Source organism: Photinus pyralis, unplaced genomic scaffold (genome assembly GCF_008802855.1).
Source record: "Photinus pyralis isolate 1611_PpyrPB1 unplaced genomic scaffold, Ppyr1.3 Ppyr1.4_LG2, whole genome shotgun sequence".
NCBI classification, from domain to species: domain Eukaryota; kingdom Metazoa; phylum Arthropoda; class Insecta; order Coleoptera; family Lampyridae; genus Photinus; species Photinus pyralis.
In genome coordinates, this window is record NW_022170403.1 from 23,059,702 (window position 1) to 23,081,773 (window position 22,072).

At 39.0% G+C, this 22,072-nt stretch overlaps 2 protein-coding genes across 3 annotated transcripts in view; one reads left to right on the plus strand and one right to left on the minus strand.

Moving 5' to 3' along the window:
* Positions 1–22,072, plus strand: part of LOC116163791 — a 102,065-nt gene that overhangs the window by 8,470 nt on the left and 71,523 nt on the right. The gene's annotated exons all lie outside the window — the stretch shown is intronic.
* Positions 6,950–10,101, minus strand: LOC116163790. Of its 2 annotated transcripts, XM_031477906.1 has the most exons (3): positions 10,074–10,101; positions 8,891–10,016; positions 6,950–7,082 (listed from the first exon to the last, which is right to left on the minus strand). In XM_031477906.1, exon 2 carries the CDS (start codon positions 10,012–10,014, stop codon positions 8,911–8,913), a length of 1,104 nt encoding a protein of 367 aa, XP_031333766.1. In that variant the 5' UTR covers positions 10,015–10,016; positions 10,074–10,101; the 3' UTR covers positions 6,950–7,082; positions 8,891–8,910. The 2 variants fall into 2 exon arrangements, with proteins under 2 accessions (XP_031333766.1, XP_031333767.1); XM_031477907.1 differs by lacking the exon at positions 10,074–10,101 and having other exon boundaries at positions 8,891–10,052.

Sequence of the window (22,072 nt, forward strand, 5' to 3'; positions counted from 1 at the left end):
TAAAGCCACCTACTTTTGATGGTAAGATTCCTTGGACCACGTACGTTCGACAGTTTTAAGCAGCGGCTGCGGCAAATAAATGGACTCTTCAAGACAAAACTACAGCCCTGATTCTTGCTCTGAGAGGAGATGCTCTGGATGTGTTGCGGACTATCCCCGAGGATCAACAGAATTTCCAACAAATAGTAGCGCGACTCGAAATGCGATATGGCGATAAACACCTTCAGCAAGTTTACTATGCCCAAGTCAAGAACCGAATGCAGAAACCTTGAGAAAGTTTGCAGGAACTTGAAGCGGACATCGCTAGACTGATTCGATTGGCATACCCTACGGCACCGGAGAGCTTTCTTGATCAACTGGCTGTACAAACATTTATCGATGCCGTTCGTGATGGAGATGCCCAGCAGGCTTTGAGACTGGCTAGGCACGACAAAATTGAGAAAGCTTTGGCCCATGCGTTAGAATTCGAAGCCGCCAAGAAAGCTAGTCATGGAAGTGCGCGAGTACGTATGGTGGAACCTCGCAGTGACAGCCGGGTAAGAACCATCGAAGAGGAAGGTGGCTCTGAAAGTTTTGAAGAAAAGGTCAGTAAAGTAGTGGAAGAAAAGGTCAGTAAAGTAGTGGAAGAAAAGGTCAGTAAAGTAATGGAAGAAAAGGTCAATAAAGCAATACAGTCACTGGCAAAGAAACGTGAACCACGATGTTGGAATTGCGGCGAGATTGGACAGGGACACGTTCGCCGCAACTGCCCAAAAACCATTTCAGCAGCCGGAAAACTAAGAAAGGTCGACAGGAAGGGGCTATCGTCGACCTGCAGAAACAAAGCCCCGATCTTCACTGTAAACATTACGTCGTCTGAAAAAGTTCACAATAATGCAGACGCTTTGTCAAGAAGACCGTGCAAGGACAACTGCACACATTGTTCTAAAATAGAAGACAAGATTGGCCATCTGCGACGAACAACTGTAGAGAGTGGGGAATGGAAGCCAAGCGAAATCAAAACGGCCCAAGAAAACGACCCAAGTATAAAAACTGTTCTGAATTGGATGCGCCACGGACAAAGACCAGACTGGCAAGACATTAGTGCCACAAGTCCTGAAGTAAAGAGTTATTGGGGCCAATGGAATAGCCTGACTCTGAAAGACAACCTGTTGTATAGGACCCTTGAAAGTGAAGATGGCACCGAATCGACGCTGCAATTAGTAGTACCTAGAAGCAAAGTGTCGGAAGTATTGCGAAAATTGCATGACGGCGCTTCCGGAGGACACTTTGGTATTACGAAAACGTTGCAAAGGGTACGTGAGCGATTCTATTGGGTCAACAGTAAAGAAGATGTCCGGCGATGGTGTCAAAAATGTGAGTTATGTGCTACTGGAAACGGACCAGTTTCCAAGAAGAAGGCACCCATGAGGCAGTATAACGTTGGTAGTCCGATGGAACGAGTTGCTATCGATATCGCAGGACCGTTTCCCGAGACAGATGGCGGAAATAAATATATCCTAGTCGCTATGGATTATTTCACAAAGTGGACTGAAGCTTACGCCATTCCAAACCAAGAGGCAGCAACAGTTGCAGAAGTGTTGGTAAAGGAGTTCTTTACACGTTTTGGTGTTCCTATAGAAATCCATTCAGACCAAGGAAGGAAACTTTGAATCGGCTTTGTTCCAAGATGTTTGTCGATTGGTAGGAGCCAATAAAACCAGAACAACACCTTTGCATCCTCAGTCAGATGGAATGGTGGAGAGAATGAATCGAACGATGGGTAAATATCTTTCAAAAGTCGTGGCAGAACATCAGAAAAATTGGGACCAGTACCTTCACCTGTTCCTTATGGCATATCGATCAGCCGTCAACGAGACCACGGGTCAGACTCCTGCCTGCCGTATGTTGGGTCGTGAACTACGCCTTCCATGTGACCTCGAGTTTGGGCGTAAACCCCATGAAGAATATGTCGCAGGTGAAAATTATGTTGACCAATTACTAAAGGCGAAGATGAACGACGTTCACGACTTGGCTAGAAGTCATATTCAGATTGCCAGTGATCGCATGAAAAATCAATACAACCTCCGCTCGGCCAATGAAACTTTTGAAGCAGGAGATCTGGTATGGCTGCACATTCCACAGAGACGAAGAGGTCTTTCTCCCAAGCTACAAAGAGTAAAGACAATGGGAAGGTCCGTATGAGGTGATCAAGAAAATAAATGGCGTGATATATCGTATCACAATGAACCACCGGAAACCGAAAGTTGTCCACATTAATCGACTCGCGCACGATATGCCGGATCCAACAACAACGAAGAAGTTAGAGGTATTCGAGAAGAGGAACGCAGCTTTGGGATCGAGCCAAACTTTAACGATTTTATGTCAAATTACGCCCAGCGGAAGAAAGCTCGATTTGGCGTTACTCAGGAAATTTGTCAAAATATTTTTGAGCTTCCGGTTAACGTTTCCATCGCCCATTGTGTCGCCGAAGACCTTCGCATGGGTAGAGGTATAGCTTCCGTATTCCGGAAAAGATTTGGAAGAATAGACGAGTTGATAAAGCAAAGACCACGAGTGGGTAAAGTACTGCGCTTGGAAGATAGCCAACGCTCTTTGTTCTACTTGGTTTCAAAGAAAACGTCAGAAGGCAAACCCACCTATGAAAACCTCTGGTCTGCTTTAAAAAGCTTAAAGAAACTCATGGCATACTATGACATAAATAGCTTGGCGATCCCGAAAATTGGATGTGGTTTAGATGGGTTGGACTGGAAGATAGTGCGAACCATGATCGAAGTGATTTTTAGAAACACTAGCGTTCGAATTACAGTATGCTGCTTCAACCCACAGGGGACGACCCTCCGCAAAACTGTGGACTGTTACTTTTTCAAGAAAGGTGTTTGTCGAGCAGGCTCTGACTGCAGATTCCGACACGAGGCATTAAAAAGTAATACTAACGCAGTTTCTGAACGAAACGTCCAGAATTAAGAAGGGGGCAGTGTAACGGAAACGCTCCAGACATGACGTCGCCTTTGGCGCTCTGGAATTTTCTACACGCGCGATAGTGGGATTTGTATAGGTATATTCGAGACTTATCCGGTAATTACTCGAGTGTTCTGGACTTACATTGCTTGCGTGTATAAATGGTTGCGGGCCGAACATCGCAGTTTAGTTTTACTACCGACGAGATCGAGTACGGATGAAACATCGAGCGCGGAAGTATAAATTGCGAAGTGTGTGATATAAATAGTCGATATAAATTGTACAGTTTTTATAGTGCTTTAGTTTTGTTTAATAAATATTGATATAAATCGAACCCGAATTTATAAATCAAGTTACACTACGATTGTTTAAACAATGCCTAATTTGCTATCTGCATTACACTGGATTGCTGAAGTGGCGCCTCGAATAAATCGAGTCTGAAGAGTTGCTGTCCATTTCGCTTGCTGAAGTTCTTTATGAACTTGATGAAGGGGATACTTTAGTTCGCAATTCTGAAATTTGCTGTTCGAATACAATTGGTCAAATCTGATTTGATATGGCAACGATTCTTTTATTTAAATTATCTAAGTGAAGAAAACGTTTCAAATTGGGCTTGAATTCAACCGGTGAATTTCCGAATACTTTTGTCTTAGTTTTACACGACAGAATATTCAACATCGGGTTTTGTTTCAGCAGTAAGTTAAATCGACGTTTAGTGCCACAATGATTATGTGGTATTCCGTACAACCACCGCGCTGTGCATTCCAAATTGCCTCAGACATTTTTACACGCTTGTTTCGCGGAAATCAATACTTTTCTAGCATTCCGTAGTACATACCTTGTGCAATATTAAAGAGAGTTTCCTAGGTAGAAAAATAAGCAAGCCTTTGTTATAAAATGTCACTCTTTAACATTGCATTGTGCGTGCTTAGAAAAAGTCCCTACTGCGACCTAACCACAATCCTCTGTGCTTTTACCGACCGACTTTACCCACCCTGTAGTTTTTCGTGGTTACACGCTACAAGCGCAATTAAAACCTTTTGCTCGCTTTATTGCACGAAATTCCTGCGAATTTCGTCGAATTCTGTACCATGAAAAGTAGGTCGTCTATTACCACGATGTCTCCAACCTTCTTTCAATTCATTATTCAATTTGGGAATATAAAAAGGAAGCCTACGTTTCACAAAGGGACCGTACATGCGAAAACAACGAAATAATACAACGAAAGGTGGTTTTTATTATTAGAAATGTTTCATATGTTTTTTTAACAAAGGCCATTTTAAAAGTGCAAGTTTTCGTGAAGTTAATCGAACAATTGCGTGCTTTATAAATCTCATTTGCATGATTCCTCAAATGTTAAGGCTTAATTGACGCATTTTTTCGTGTCAATCGTCTAATTTACATTATTTATTAGAAATAATTGCATCTTAACCCTACACACACCATTGACATTATTTAATTAGATAATTGCACTTTAGTGGTAGGTTGGTACAGTGCACGAAATTTCAATTTGTATTGATCAGTAAAGGGCAACTATTTATTGTACACAAAACGTGATTCGTAAGGGAATAGGACGTTAAAGACATAGCGGGAATGTAAGTTAAGGTGAATTACGTTAATTAGCAAAAGCAAACGGGGTTGACATATCAGCCAAGGGCGCCATAATAATAATCCTCACTAACTCCTACGAACCGCCTATGCATGTTTAGTTTAATAATAAGCTTTCTCGTTCTCCACTGGATGTTATTGCAATTTTTACTGGAGCTGGAGTTATTACCATGCGCGAATAGTTCCTTCCAGAAAACTACCTTAAATGCTATACACTTTGTTCAATATAAATTCCTTTGCACGTAATTAATATACGTAACTTCATTATTGCACACCATTGTCTACCCAAATAAAACACTTTTTTGATGTTGGTGGGTTAAGAGGTTAAATAGAATGCAAACGTTATTTCCGTCAACTACACAGCAGGGAAATTCCACGGCAACAATTTTCCATCGTTTGTTTAAGAAAGGTACACAATTAATTTTAATACAAACACGCATTATTTTCTATTATAGTAGTTTTTGAAGAATTACTATCTTGCTATCATTCCCCCCTCAAGTTAACAATAACAATAAATAAGTTTTGCATGTTTCCAGGGGCTCTGTTTCTCTAACACTTCTTCTCGCATGCTTAAGCAGCTCTCAAAGGTTGCTCTACCAATATACCTTTAATAATACGTTTTTTTGCAATGCCCCATGTTATAATATAATTGGAATAAAAAAAGACGATGGAAAACTGAATGACCTTCTCCGTTAATCGGTCCCCTAGGTACATCTTACTGGTTTATTTCTAATGAGCACCATCATGGGCGGTTCCTTTAAATTTTTTAGAAATTGCTCCTAGTTATTTAGCTGTACCAAGGAAATATTTATACATTTCGACGAAAAGCAATTCAATTTTGTTTTGAAAAGCACAGTTTTTTACAGCGAGAGCGAAAAATCGAATAAATTGTTGCAACGATAATAATAGGTGATACGAATTTTTTACGTTTCTTGCTTGGGTTTAAAAATTATCCCATTAAATTCGGATTTGAAGCTTTGAGTTCAAGACAAATACGTCTCGTACATACCTTCCAGTTTCTCTTGTGCTTCATGCACCTATTTCGACCTATGTCGATTCGATTCGCGGAAATACCCTTTTATTATACGATCAAACGAACTTACCTTAGTGAAGTTCGATCGTAATTTTATGAATCTTCAGTCCGAGATATCACTTACTAGGTAGTACGCCCCTGGCGCTGCTACGTACCGCAATTTTAAAGCTAAAAATAACTAAAAGAAGAAAAACCTCTCCCCGTATTCCCACCGTTGGCCCGTGACGGAACATATTCATTTCTTTAAAGTAAGCCCTTGCAACTTCGAAGGGGAACCGAACAGGTTCACATGGGTGGGTGGGAAGTGATATCTCGGACTGAAGATTCATAAAATTACGATCGAACTTCACTAAGGTAAGTTCGTTTGATTGTATAATTTTATTTCACTTCAGTCCTTTTATATCACTTACTAGGTAGATGTTTAAAGCATTCATTGAAGTTGCATTTAATAACAAAATAATACATTTTACAGGTTATTAGAATTTAACACTGCTCTTGCAAACTCCGTTTCATTTATAATCGGTCGGTTATAGAATCGTGCGAAACAGGAAGATTCTTCTCCCCAACCAGCCGATTGAAAAATGCCGTCCACCGAGACTCCTTGCCTAAAGGCGACCGAAGTAGCCGCGTGGCGTGTAGAATGAGGCTTAAATAGGTCCGTTGGAATTCCCGAATCTTGTAGGACCATTTTCACCCACCTACTCAAAGTTTGCTTTGAAGCTATCCCATGTGGTCTTCTAATAGATAAGAATAAGAAGGATTTGTTTTTTCTAAGGGGGGCAGTACGCTGAAGAAAAATTTTCAACGTACTACCTACACATAACGCTGGTAAATCCTTAAAGTAGAGGGCTTGAAGGTAGGGTTGAGGTTTCCCTACCCTTGTAGTTTTCACTTTATCAGAAATAAAAATTTGGAATCCTGATGGGGATTCCCGAATGTTCTCAATTCTGATTAGAGCAATTGCATTTAACCTTTGTCCAGTAGTTAATAAAAGTAACATTAATAATTTTAAGGATAATTGTTTCAAAGTGAGATTCTCGTTTGGGAACCAATTCGAGAGAAAATTCAAAACTGGATGTGGGTTTCATGTGTTGGTGTACTTTGGCTTCGGTGGTCTAGTATTTGCTATGCCTCTAAGGTAACGCTTCAGTAGAATATCCTCTCCAACATTTCCTGGTAGAATAAGAGAAAGTGCAGATCTGTGGCTATTAAATGATCCGTAACCGCAGGATTTTCTTGTTAAAATAGTGTGTAGGAATTTAATTACTTCTTTCGGTCCCGAAGAGAACAAGGAACTTCCTGTGAGTTGACAAAACTTTCACCACATCTTGTAAGTAGTGTTATATTGCGCTTCCGTTGATCGGGATATCGAATGAATCATTACCTCCAAAGCGCAATCCGGTACTCCTCGTCTCTTTAACGCTTCCCTGATAAACGCACTGCTACCAGGGTAAGGTTCCTCGGAAGAGGTCGGGTTTCCCTAAAAGGAGAAGTCAGTAAATTCATACTTGGACCTAAAGTCATAGGATGGCCATCACATAATTCTAATAGTAATGGGTACCAAGATTGGGACGGCCACTTTGGAACAACTATAATTCCCACAGCTTTGTCGGAGACAATTTTTTGTAAAACTTTAAGAATAAGTGAAAAAGGCGGGAAGGCATAGAAAAAAAAGTTGCTCCAGCAAAGAGTAAATGCATCCACTGCTATCGAATTCGGGTCCGGGAGCCAAGAGACATAATTACAACACTTATGATTCAATTTTGATGCAAAACGGTCTATCTCTGGTGCTCCAAAATTCGACACAATTTGCGTAAAAGCGGATTGAGCTAGCGACCATTCTGTCTCTGTAGACCGACAGCGAGATTCTTTGTCCGCTCTCCAATTATCTTTAGAATTTATATACGAAGCAAAAATAAAAATTTCGTTCTTCTCGCACCATGACCAGATTTGTCGAGTAATCCCGTTCAAAAGAGGGTATTGAATACCACCCATCCTGTTGACATACGACAGAGCAGTGGTATTGTCAGTACGAATTAGGATTTTACATTTTGAACTATTCTTAGCAAAAGATTTCAGACCATAAAAAATGGCTTTCAGTTCTAAAAAATTTATGTGTTGCTTTCTCTCAACAGTACTCCAAAACCCATGAGTCTTTACGTTATCGCACCAAGCTCCCCAGCCAGAAAGCGAAGCATCCGTAAAGATCTCCTTCAAAAAAGGATCGCAACTGATACTGTGTTGTGATGACATAATATGTTGATCCCACCACCATAAATCAGGTAGGATGCCAGCATTTAGAGACATGGAGGAATCGTAATTCGAATTACTAGACTTCAAGGCCAAAAATTTTTGCCGTTCCAAAAGCTTCGTATAAACCCAGCCGTACTGTACTGCTGGGCAGGCAGACACTAGAACTCCAATAAAAGCAGCCAATTTTCTAATTGAAAAAGTTTTAGTGTGAAGAAAAAATTGTATAGAATCAGTAATTCTAATTTTCCTTTCTAAGGGCAATTCCAAAGTTAGATTTACAGAATCAAAGATAAATCCCAGGAATTGTTTTCTTTGAGACGGGGTGAGAGAACTTTTGTTGTAGTTAACAACAAAGCCTAAGGATTCCAGTAGCTGTAGTGCGAATCTGGTATTATTTAAACAAACTGAATGAGATCTCCCTAAAATTAAAAAGTCATCTAAGTAGTTAACACAGGGAATTCCCTTTTTTCGTAGACAAGAAGTAATAGGTTTCAATAATTTAGTAAATGTGAAGGGAGCTGAAGATAAACCAAAGGGGATGCACGTGAACTCATATAAGTTTCCATTGAAGTTAAATCTTAGATACTTTCTATCTTCAATGTGTATTGGAATCAAAAAATATGCATCTTTAAGATCTAAGGTTGTCATAAAGTAACCCTTATTCAGAAGTTTTGAAGCAGTTCTAAAGTCTTCCATTTTAAAGTGAAAATGTCTAACCGACAAATTAAGTTGCTTTAGGTTTAAGATGAATCGTTTTTTCCCATTTGGATTATCTGCTAGAAAAAAACCCGATAAGTATTGATCTTTGTGTGGAGTACAAGCACAAATAGCTCCCAACTTTAACAAATCGTTGACCGATTGTAACAGGTGAGCGTGCTGCTCCGAAGAGAACGAACGGACACAAGGTGGCAGTTCCTGTCTTGGCGGGTAAACAAATGGGATACGATAACCTGATATCCAAGACAAAACTATCGGATTCGAAGTGATTCGTTCCCAGTTTGTAGAAAACATAATTAATCTACCAGCAAAACGTACCTGGTTTTCATTAGAGTTAATTAATTCCGAAAATTTTTGTAAGGGCGCCCTTGGACTGACCTCGATTCCCTTCTGTATCGGGCCGGGCGATGTCTGTTTCCCATCTCCGTCGAGGGAGTGAATTTTGTAAACTGACCCCTCTGTCGTCCCTCACGTCCCTTGGGTACAAGACTTTTAAACCTTGGTTTGTTCGAAGAATGAGGTAGCAGATCTTTGCTCGTTCTTTCGAGCACTTTTGCTGTTTTAACCAACTCTCCGAAATTTGACCCAAATAAGGATCTATCGGCAGTGGTTCCTTCTGCTAAATCTCGCATATATTTGTTGAGGATCGGAAGCAGTAAGTTGCGCCTTGTTTTGGTTAAAGTATAGAAGAGGTCAGTAAAAATTTTGCCTGCATCCCACAAAGGTAAAAGTAAACTTTCTTTTACCTCTTTCGATAAACCGTCTGGATCATTTAAAATATTTGAAATGCTCAACCCTAAAGCATTAAGACCCTGAGCTATCTGTAACTGAATATCAGTATAGCAGCTGTCTTTTTTCCGGACTGTTAAATTAGTCACTTGCGACAATTCTTGGTTGATTGTCGGAAGGGTTAACTCCAGATTACTGTTTAAATTATACTTCCTTTTTATAGAAGCTAAATCGTTTTCTGGTACCCCATTGAGCAAAAAATTGTTCCATCTGGAACAAATAGCTGTATTTAAAGTAATAGTATTACTTTTAACTTTTTCGGGATCTTCGCCAATAATATTTAAGACATCCTCATCCAAAACGACGTCATTATCAATAACCAAAGTCGGTGAGTTCTCTTTATTCTCCTCCGTTGTTAAACCTCCTGGGGTCTGATCAACGTGCAGATCAATCTCAGAGTGAAGAAAACTTTCATTATCTGAGGCCGAACTTCTGCGAGTCCGGTCCTGCAGAGTATGTGAGTGGCGAGACCTCGACCGAGAACGACGAAATCGGATCTCGTCCGGAGTCGACGGAGATCGAGAATTGCGGCGATGTTTACGCTTAGAACGTTTTCTACGCCATTTTCTCTCCCGTCTTTCCAAACGTTTCAGACGATCTAAAACGGATAACGCCTCGTCATTATCTGACGAGCTAAAGCTTCTCTCTTCCATTTCTAAAAAACAAAACTAAAAGTAAATAGATTAGAGAACTTACGTTACGAGCGACGTACACAAAGCGGTAACGAACTTATCACGCGCAGCGCAAAAGGCAGAATGGATATGTTCCGTCACGGGCCAACGGTGGGAATACGGGGAGAGGTTTTTCTTCTTTTAGTTATTTTTAGCTTTAAAATTGCGGTACGTAGCAGCGCCAGGGGCGTACTACCTAGTAAGTGATATGAAAGGACTGAAGTGAAATAAAATCTGTGGTTAAACAATCTACTGCAAAAAATGTGCAATAACACACCCCCTATGGCAGCTATCCATCAATCTCGATTGACAATATAGCTAAGTTCCTGAACCTCAAAGTGCTCATAGTAGATCGCAGGTGGTTTTTGATCAATTTGAGCTTTGAAAAGCTTCTTTCGCATCCAGAAACACTGATGCATATTGTTAAAAAAATTCGCAGCATGACTGTTATGTTTGGAACAGACAAATCAAAATTTTACGTTTGAATAAATTCTAAAAGCTTCAAAGGGAAGTTCGAAACAATATTTTGATGTTGCACAGTAACCACAAAGTTTTGCAGCCTCCTCCTTTCAACTTCGAATTCCTTCCCGTCGATGTCATCACTTTCTGTGGACAGATCACAATGATAATTTTCGTCTAGAAGACTCGCAGGAGTAGCGAATGAGTATTTATCGTCTAAGTCTTGAAGTTGCTGGAATCGGGTACGCACTGTGCGAAACTGCAACTTATATAAGGTAACTTACCTTGCAACTCGTCTCCCAAGATTCTTTCTTATACACATTTCGTCTCATTAAATGGTTGGTACGCATAGTCAAAGTTGGGCATTTTATCAATATGATTATTATTTTTGCCGCCCCTTTCAGAGCGCCCCCCTGTCGGTACGCCACTGGGTATCCTTTCATTTTCTCGCGTTCGATTAGGTGCACCGAACCTTCAGAAATATCTTGTCCTTCATTCTCAGGAGGTGTACGTACTTTTTTTCACATTGGGGAGGAATAAGAAGGACCTGAGGTACCTTTTTGTGGTTTTACAGATTTCCGATTTGCGGGATCTATGGCTCATTCTAGCGGCAGTTAAAAATATGGTGGATAAAAAGAGAAAGCGATACCGCGATTCGAACTGTATGAAACTTTTGGGCGCCCAAAGTCGAGTACTCTTCGAAAACGCGCGCCTTGAAAAAGGTGGTTAACTTTCTTGGCCTCGGGGCCCGGGTGATTTTCAACATTCCTGATACTGCGTGGGCTGAATTCTCACAGATTATTGTTAGTTGGTAATATTGGATACAGTATAGGTCATCGGCAGTTTAATAAAACACGACTTCAAAAAATCTGTTACTAAAGAATCAGTAGTTTTATATACACTTTCCATGGCGTACTTGTATTTATTCCCCTTCAAGAAATTATTCCCCCCACATTTTTAGAAGCCTAATGATACTAATTATCCCATTTGATAGTTAATAGTATCATAAGAACTTTTATAAATACTAGGTATCAATTAAAATTTCCAATAGGTAATCGTCTTTTGGATGACTTCATTCAGTCTGTAATAAAATCACATTAGCGTAAATATAATATTGGCACAAGTCTGCAAATATGTGGAACCCCAAAATTAGCATTCACAAATTCCTGACTTTTTCAACCATAATTATGCTAAATAACATTTGGTTACCTGCAGAAAGAAATTATAGAAAAAGATATTTGAAAACTTGACCAAACCGTATCCGGTAGTACACATCGCACCTTAATACCACGTGGGGTGAGTTCTGACCCCTTCAGTTGCTACGGGTGTTCCTCTGGATTTAAAGATTACCATCGGTTCCGCCCGGCAAGGCAAACCGTCTTCTTCTTAGGCTGCTCAATCGATAAAAATAAATGCTCCGGCTAACTCAAATCGGTGGGCTTTTAACTCTTTTTTAACTGCGTAACAAACCTTAAACTGCCGCCTACCAGTCTTCTGCCTTAACTCCTACTCCTCCCTTTCCTTCCCCTCGTTCTTCGTTAAAGACAGGCACATTGAAACCAAATAGATAATATATTGAAATGAAATTAGCGATACAAACAATTTACAGGGATCTAGCAGTTCCTCTCTCCTCCTTGTAAAAACACTAGCTTAACAATGTCAGCTAAACTAAATAAAAAATCCTATCAGGTGAAACTAATTTACTCAAGGGGTGGCCATCCTCTACAGTTTGAAAATTGCAACAACAGGTAATCGGTTTTTTAATCCAGCGTGGGCTGGGACTTATTTAAATAAACACAAAAATTTATCCTACTCTTTGGTAATCGTTCATTGGACTTTAATAAACAATCAAATCAAAAATTTTTTTATTGTAGCTTAATTACCAAAAAGTGGAATTTTACAGAATATTACAAATTTAATTAGACTAACCTTCACAACATTTGTACAGCCGATCTTGTGAACTGCTCTTTCCTCTGGTACAGGGTGGATGTGATGAAACCTGACACTTAGGTCTCTGTGACTTCCTAGGGGGTGGCTTGAATTTAATACACGGAAACAAAAATCCACGGTGCCTATCCTTCCTCGGAACGAAGCAAAGTTTATTGTTTGAACGGAAACTTAGTCCAGAAAATCCTTCGCATGGCGAGTGGGAGACGGCTAGTTGCCAAAGTTTCTACGCAGCACAGTATTTAATTTTATTTTATTAGTTTATTAGCTTTGATCGCCTGCGGAAGACGGATTTTTTGAGTTAGCGGTACGGCAGAACACAAACTTTTATGATCAGTACCCGACGGTAAACCGCTATGGTTCAAAGTATTATTTCACCAGCTCTCCGAAACGCAGCGCTCCTTCGACAAATGACCGTACGGCACTAGTAGGAAATTCCACCTGGGGCGGATCCCGAAATTCTGCGCCTTGAGGACTAGGGCAGCACTTTGATTTATATATCCTCGAGAAATCACAACGTATCCTAACGCGATTCACTGCATCCAAAATAAACTGGGGTGAAGTTCAAGGGTTCGCCCAAATATCACCTGATTGGAACCTGGGTCTTCTTCGCCAAAAAAAAAATCAACACGAAAAGAAAATAACACTTCGGAACGGGTGCAAAAAGCACGCAACTGCGAGCAACCGAAATAAGCCGGTGGCTCAAACCGCCAAGTGTACCAAAACGATCGCTCAAGGTACGTGTTGACCGCTTGACGTACTAACTGCGAGTCTTTTCTAAAACGCGATCACTCAAAGTACGTGTCGACCACTTGACGTACTAACTGCGAGTCCCTTCTAAAACGCGATCACTCCAAGTACGTGTTGACCCCTCGACGTACTAACCGCGAGTCTCTTTAAAACGCTCCCCTTCTTCAGAATTGAAATGAAAAAACCACACCCAATTTACCATAAAACAAAAATGGCTCCCGCTAGAAATTCTCCCATTGGTTTAGATAAAGAAGACTTAACCCACTCTAACTTCGTCGTCACCCTCAAAGAACTGCTGACTCAATTGATCTCACGGTTTTCTGCTGATGACGTGAAAAATCCTTATCTCTTGACGGCTCGGTGTTACATCCGCTCCTATTCTCGGCCTAGACGGCGCCAAAACGAACGACAAACAACTCGCATTACTCATGATGACGTCAATCAGCTTTGCACTCTTCCCACGACGAAATTAAATCTGAGCGAAATTAAATCTATCGGACCATAGTCTTGAGCGAACCGAAATGCCCAAACACAAAATTTCTAACCGGAACAAATAATGAAATATACAGGGTGAACTTGACTATCATGACAAGAAATTTCGAAATTTTTTAATGAAATTTGGCGCGAAATCAAACCACTCGTTACACAGTGCATCACTGCAAAATTTTGAATTAAATCTTAAATTCCTTAAACGGTTTTCGGCTATTTTTGAATCGAATAAGTGCCTTACACTACAAAGAACAATATCAAGCTATATCAAAAAAAGTTCAAGCTGTGGTGAGAATTCACCCCAAATGGAGCCAGGAAGGTAAATAATTTTGCTCCTAGGAAAAAAATTACAAAATTCCATCACGCAGGAGTTATTCGCGTTTCCGAGATCTTTCCGACGACATCAATTTGAAAACAATCGGAACTGTCCCTAAGGTTATTAATTACACAGCCCCGGTAGGTACATCTCCACTCCTGGTGTTTCTACAAGTATTTTTCTACGGGCCCACAATTGCTACTAGCCAGCCAGCCGGCCAAAGTGAGATTAAAGGGTACGTTTTTACAAATAAATTTGCAAAATCGCAGTAAAAGCTTCGAGTTCGTGGATCTATTGTTGAAATTTTTCTGGTAGAAAAGTCTTCGTGCCCTTTTTCATTGTAGTAGGTTGGGACCTACCTTTCGTAGACTAACTCAGATTAAAAGGATTAAGAAGTGGAAAGAATTCACTTAATTTTCCCTTCACTGCAGGTACATTAATTAGTAAAAGTTCATAACTAATTATTCGGATAAATGTTAACGCAAGCTTGTCAGTAGAATAATCAGAAATTATTAACATTTCTCGACTATATCTGGAGAAATTACCCATCTTCAGATATAAATGTCATGAAAATTACACATTATCCCAAACTGAAAACATTTAGGTATTATTATTAAACAATGAATCAAAAAACAACTTCCTAGAAGGACAAAAGTTTAGTTCTTACTTAAACTCAAAAATATCCGTGCTAGCTAGGTAATTATCTATCTTAGTAAGCAATGTAACAAGTAATTCTAAATAAACAAACCTATAAATCATTCAGTAAAGCGTTCATGACTACGCAGCCAGTATTACGCGATTCAGTTCACTGATAACCCGAAATATATACAAAAAGATAATATGGTACCTTGTCGCATTGGTAATTCTTCACATGGATTATATTTCGCTGGGTCAAGTATAACCTGAGTGTCACCGGCGCCCGATTGCTGGGTTCCATATACTGCACCACTCACCTCTTCTGAATAAAATTCACGTAGTAGTTTTGGAATACGGGATTCAGTAAAGCCTACCAAAACCGATCATCCAAGGCCGCATTCAAACAAAACGCGAGCTTTTCAAATAAAACAAATCTTAAGCAAAAACAATACAAGACACTGCAATCTTAAGACACAAAGCGCTGCTTATTTGAATGTCCATTAATAAAATGGAAATTTTCGATTTATGATGAAGTTCAATTTATGGCTAATATTGGGGCGCCCAAGTGCTATACGCTATACGTGCTATGTTTAATTCTCAATAACTTCTATGTATGAATTTGGCCCTCAAGAAATGACCACTGTCTTTACTATCTACATTGCAGATAACAAAATGTAATTAATTTTTAATGAATTAAAAGAAAGTAGCACCCATTACACCTTTGAATCGCACTGCTTGTGCGTTCGACCTTATTTTTTTCAAAACGACTCTCTCTAGACCTGTAGAAGTGCATAGCTTTTTTTGAGAGCATTTCTGGTGTTTCCAGAAATTTTAATTAAAAAGTGAAATCTCATGTTTGAGAACACTTCGAAAGAGTGCCCCTTGTGCCTTCTCCACGTTCCCGGTAGCCTCACTGCCATTTTGACCAAAGGTTTCGGAGCGGCATCGGCGTTTTGAATGTAACACAATTCGATGTGGCCTTCAGTTACTGCGTTCCGACTTACCTTCAACGCGATGAAGCGGAAGGGGGAATATCCTATTGTTCGACGCTCCTAGCATATTAAAAAAAATCGGTCTTCAGGTTATAAATGCGCGTCTTTTCTTCTTCAGTTACGACCCAGCGTTATCTTGATGTGCATTTATAGTGTTTTAAAACAATACCTTAGGTAGGAACTAGACTAGTTTTTTCTATATAGCGCTTCTGTGACAAAATGGAACTTTCTCGTTATTAGTCCAGGAAATAGAGACTGAAAATGGACCATTTCCTGCAAAACGAGAAGTAGTTCCAATTTTTTTTGCATGTCATGAAAGACTATCTGGTGGTTAAGAATCCAAGTTTTCGACCTCCCACCCCTTGTGCTTCCCCCGTACCACCCTTAAAACCAAAGAAATTTGGTTGGTTTTTTAGTTTTTCAATCATATCTTTTTATAAATTCATTTTACAAAAAAATATTGTTATCAGAAATTGTAGACTATAAAATTCTACACAACTTTGATATACACTACTTTTTTGTGAAATGTTTATTAACAGCGATATATAGCTTCAGAGTTGCTTATATTTTTAAGAACTCTAAAATTTGTATGTAGATGTTTTAACCAAATTTTATACTTTATCTCTATAATTAAGAGTTTTGTGAGAAAATATCTTCAACTGAACGTGGCATAAATACCCTTATGCTGCACCCTTACCAAAGGGGATGCATAATAATTCAACTTTCAACCCTTGCTAGTGGGGATATTTGAATCACTGTGAGATTTTAGGGCTTTCTAATATACGTTTGAAACAAAAAATTATCTCACTTCAGTTCAGCTTCATCCTCCATATCCTTCATCCCCCCCCCCTCCCCCCAACCGCTGTAGGAATAGATATTTAAGAGGAATAGAAAATATTATGTAATAAGCGTTGTATTCTCTGACTAACTTCACAATCGCCACAAGAGCGTTTAAATATCTATTCTTTCCGCGCGGGGGGGAGAGGGGGAGGGGGGTTAAACTGAACTGAAGTGAGACAATTTTTTCATTTCAAAAGTATATTAGAAAGGGCTATAATCTCACAGTAATTCAAATATCCTCACTAGCAAGGGTTGCAAGTTTCATTATTATGCATCCCCTTTGGTAAGGGTGCAGGGTAGAGGGATTTATACCACGATAAATTCAAGATATTTCCTCATAAAACTCTTAATTATAGTGTAAAAGTATGAAATTTGATTAAAACACCTACATAGAAATTTCAGAATTCTTAAAAATATAACCAACTCTCAAGCTCTATATCTTTTTTAATAAACATTTCACAAAAAAAGTAGTGTATACCAAAGTTGTGTAGAATGTATGGTCTACAATATTTAATAACAATATTTTTTTGTAAAGTGAACTATTAAAAAGATATGATAGAAAATCTAAGAAACCAACCAAATTTCAGGGGTTTTAGGGGTGGTACGGGGGAAGCACAAGGGGTGGGAGGTCGAAAACTTAGATTCTTAACCAACAGATGACTGTCTACGACATGCAAAAGAAATTGGAACTACTTCTCATTTTGCATGCTAAAACCCTCTATTCCCTGGACTATTATGACTTGATAACATTTCCGATTTCATTTAGCGCCGAAGCAATGCGATTGACTTCATTAGGGTTTTGGAAGTAAAGCAACCTTAAGCTCCCACACCACACAACTTAACAGATGTTCAAAAATAAGGTCGTCTTAAAATCGTGCAAATAAATGCTCAAACAACACTTCCATCATTTAGGAAATTTCGATGTGTCGCAAGATCGATTTCATTCCCATGTATCTTATTGTTTCTAATTTTGCAAATCAAAATGCAGCATGGATCAACTGCTTTGTAAGAGTCTCGAGAACAGGATTTTTTTGTCCTTTTTCTTTTACACTTTGTGTTGTCTGTTGCAGCCTTTTGCAGTCGGAAATGTGAAGATTGCAAATTGGGACCCTTTCAATCTAAACTAATCAAATCAAAGTAATTAACTTTTAGCGACAAACGCAACTCTTATCTACGACCGGAGAAACACATGAGACAAAGTTTCACAAACATGACGCAAATAATTTGAATTGAAATTTTAATAATGAGAAATACAACTGAAATTTAACTAATACGCATATCACACTATGAGAAATAAAAATGAGAAAAATGTTAATTGCGAATGTTCGATTTTGGAATATTCACTCTGTGTAGCAGTTTATGAGCTTTACCAACAAAAATTCATCGCCTTCTTTGACCAAAAAACCTATAAGAAATGTCACTCCGGTTTATATGTTTAGATGAGCTTTATTTTAACCCTTTCGATGAGATTTTCGGGTACACACCTGATTTATCCCGACAGAAGTTTTATTAAATAATCGCTACATTGGATACGGCCTAATTTTATATTCAAAGATACGGCTTATTAACGCGTTTATGATTTTGGACTTCGTCCGTCCGCCTGTGGACAAGATAACTCCAGAACGGTTTCGAATTTTCCAATTCTGTCTTCAGTATTTTGTTTATCATCACCCAAGGAAGAACTTATTAAATGTTCAGTGATCCAGGAGCTCGTTTGCTTATTTGTCACAAGTTTATTTTATCCTATGTCTGTGTGTGGTAAACTTTTCTTGTTAATTGTTCTTTGTTCCTCGTTTTGAATATAGTCAGATCAGGAGTCAGATGCATAAAAATGCCAAAATGTTTACCTACTCATACAGTCCTATTGGAGTAGAAACGATGCAGCTAATACTCATCACAAAATAGCTACAAAGGTGCAGGTTTATGCATCTTATTACCCAACCTCTAAAATCGCGTGACATAATTTCACTGTATATCACAAGTTTGACATGTTGGGAAACCCCTGAAAATGTTTAACGGATTAGTCATGATGCAGGTTTGTACCGAATGCTGATTTGAATATTCCAGAATCGAGGGAAATACTTCTAATTTATGCAAGCTTTCATTTAGACCACCATAAAATTTGCGCTTAGCTATTGGCAAAAGTCAACGTGTGTGTTTAATGCGCCGTAAATTAATTGGTGTTGATTCGCATTTGCATTTATGAATCGATCGATATTTTAATTAAATAAAACCACCCTTCTCACTCCAAAGTAATTTATAAAGAGTAAATATAAATTTACACCTTGCACATTAAAAATGTATATACATATGAGTGGACACTTTTGTGTAATCGACCTAGATATGAAACCAAGGGAATTTAAGTAATAAAATAATTATTATTTCACATATGTACTTTCAACCTCCATACCCTTATTCCACATTCCACCTTCGGCAATACAAAATACGTACCAACAGCAATTTTCAGATCATCATTAGAAGCCATGTCTATATCTTGTTTTGACGTATCCAAATTGGCAATCGATTTTGCGAACACATCATCCTCAAATCTTCAGATAAATTATTTCTTCACTCTGAAACTTCAATTCTTTGATCTGTTAACACCATCTACTCATTCTCTCCTGCGTTCTTGCCTCAAGGGGCCTACCAGATTTTGGATCATCTTGAAGTTAACAAATTGCCTGAATGTAATACATATAACCCTGAAGAGGCAAAATAGTTATTAACTAAGACGCTAAAGAGGAAGTTGATCCATTGTTGAGGATAGAATCTTGATATTAAATCTCCTTCATGACCCGTTGACTTATTTCATATGAAAATGCTTGTTATCAGCAGTATGTGGAAAAGTACCAAACGTCACAAAACGCGCAAACTTGAACCCTAAAGGAATCCCCCTTCTTTGATGACATACTTCTTAAATAAGAGGGGAAATTATAGATGGAGCAACAATCGTCGATAGGAATTGCAGTATGACAAATTACAGTTAAACCTAAATAAAGATACACTCTAAGTAAACGAAATGCAAATGGCGGTACATACGATAAGAAAGGAAGAACGCAATGTAAAATCTTCACTTGGAGAAATAAGTGAAATCTGTCCAACTAATGGCTTCAGAATCTCCAAATTATAAATCCAATCGCGAGAGATCAATATATGTGGATGATGGCAACTAAAATTCCATGCGTTCTAACTCACGCTTCAGCTGTTTGTTTAAACGAAGTGTAACGGTTTACGGAAGAAAGAGGAAATGAAGGTCGACAACCAAAAATCATGGCGCGGGCAATCTGCGCGGTTAAAATTGCATTCCAACAATAGGTGGCGTCATCTATTAAATTGCTTTAAATGTTACAGTGATCATTTAACAAATAATAAACCATGAACAATTATAACGCTTTGTAATGGGGAAAAGAAATAGTCACATTCAGTAATGTTATTCATATCGTCCCGGTTTATTCCATTCTTTGGGTTGTGAAATCACCTAACATGAATACAATATGCACTATTGAGTGTTCCAGGGCTACTTGAAGTGAAAAAAAGACGCTACAGAAGTAATAGATAATTACCTACTTGAAAGTGCTCTTAGTAAAGGTTAATCAAGCACTTATACGTGGCATTTAGTACAAACACAAGCTTATAGACCGAAAGAGAACCAATAATATTGCGAGAAGCTGATAAAATCGCAAAAGGTGGAAAGTACACTTGTATTATTTGGAAATGACAAATACGTGTTGCCGCACTGCCGATTGAAAAGAAATGGAACGATGTGAAATTGAAGTACTTGATGTTCTAGTTTCTTATAAGAATGGTTACAATCTATTTATAAACGTCGAGTTACCATAATAACAAATCAATGTAACAATAAATAATATGTGTCTCTCTTCTTCTACTGAAACGTTTTCTATTTCTACAGTAGATAAACGTTTGCTATTTCCAATGCCGTACATAGCTTACGGCATGTTTATATTTTTACCTTTACCCAGCGCCCTAATCGATAAATGCATGTTGCTTGTACTTTTATATCCATCACATCAATGATTGTACAAAACTCCATTAGAGAATAAAAGCCTTTTACTAGAAAATTTACAGTATTTGCTTAACTTTATAACTGTGAATCGATGATTGTATCCAAATTCGTGGAATTTAACTTGTTTGTTGTCCATTATCGACGGCCCAAATGAAGAGTCACTCGTAGTTTTCAGTCACTTACGTGAAACAACGTTTTACCGAATGAAATGAAATAATATTAGCTGTCTCATAACAAAAACATTACTTTGTTTAAGACGAGAATTGACATATTCCACTATTCTAGATTTTATTTTTATTACTAGAATGCCATTGTAAAACCATGCCGCAGTTGCAGAATATGACGTTATTATTAAAACGTTTTCTAATTAAAAATATAATTAACCTACCTTGTAATTTATTATAAATTCGTTTCCCCTGTGGGAGTGGGTTGGGCTCTCTATCTGCGTGCCCCAGTATCTTATTCCAAGAGAGGTGGTTTGTTTTGAAAAATTTGAAGATCCTCTCCGGCTGCAACTCCATGATCTGCTGGGGTGCTATTGTAGACTCACCCAGGTCTTCCAATCACTGTGCGGTGATAGCCTCACACCAGCAGATGTGTTCCGCTGTCTTTTCCTCCTTGAAGCAGAGGCGACATGTGTTGTCCTCAGCTACCCCGATTTTGTTGAGATTATATCTCAAGGAGGAGTGATTGGGTCTATGTATGACAGGTTCACTTCTGCTGAGTGTTACCAGCGAAATGGTTTTGGTCTCTTAGAAATTAATCACTTTGTCTTAGTCCAGGAGCAGATTCCCATAGACGTTTCCACTCTTTTCTGAGGTGTCTTTTCATCACTCCTCCCGCTAGACTTGTTGGTGCTACACAGTAAAGTCGGGTTCAATTTGAGAATGGTTGGTGCCGACCTTAGCCTCCTCGTTACCGGCTATCCACTCATGCATTGGCACACTAACGTAACACGATTGCGCCTGGATATTTCTTCCAGTTTAGTGTGGCATTCCATCAACAGCTTGGAGATCAGGGAGCCGTAAGCGCTGCCCGACTGTCCGAGCAGATGTTTGGCCGCAATGACCTCTGCGCACCTGGTTATAGCTATTATAACCTCGCTTGAAATGTTGTAGAGCTAAGACCATTCAGAGAAGACCGTAATTCGATCCTCTTATCCGTATTGCCACCCCTTCCTTCGACTGGGAGCCATCTGTGTCTACCAGCATAAAGTTCCTTTCCCCAATTATGGACTGTCTTTACAGACTTTTTTTGGACCGAATCACCATCAAGGCTTGTTGTGGCGGTATTCGGGAGTACTCTGGAATGTTTATTTGTTGTACAACTCTTAAGTGTTTTGCACCTTTGTGCCCCACCACACCTCGGAGCAATCTAATTGTTCTCACTGCTTCCTTCTTCACACTAAGTGAAGAGGGAGGAGGCTCGGCAAGACCACCATGGTAGCTGTGGGTGTAGTAATTACATTACTTATTCAATGGTATTACTCATTGCTCCCGTAATACTCAGGCAGGCTATTCGTTGCAGCCTATTTAGTTGAGTTTGCATACGCTATGCAGTGCAAGTCTAGACCCGCTAGGACTAGGA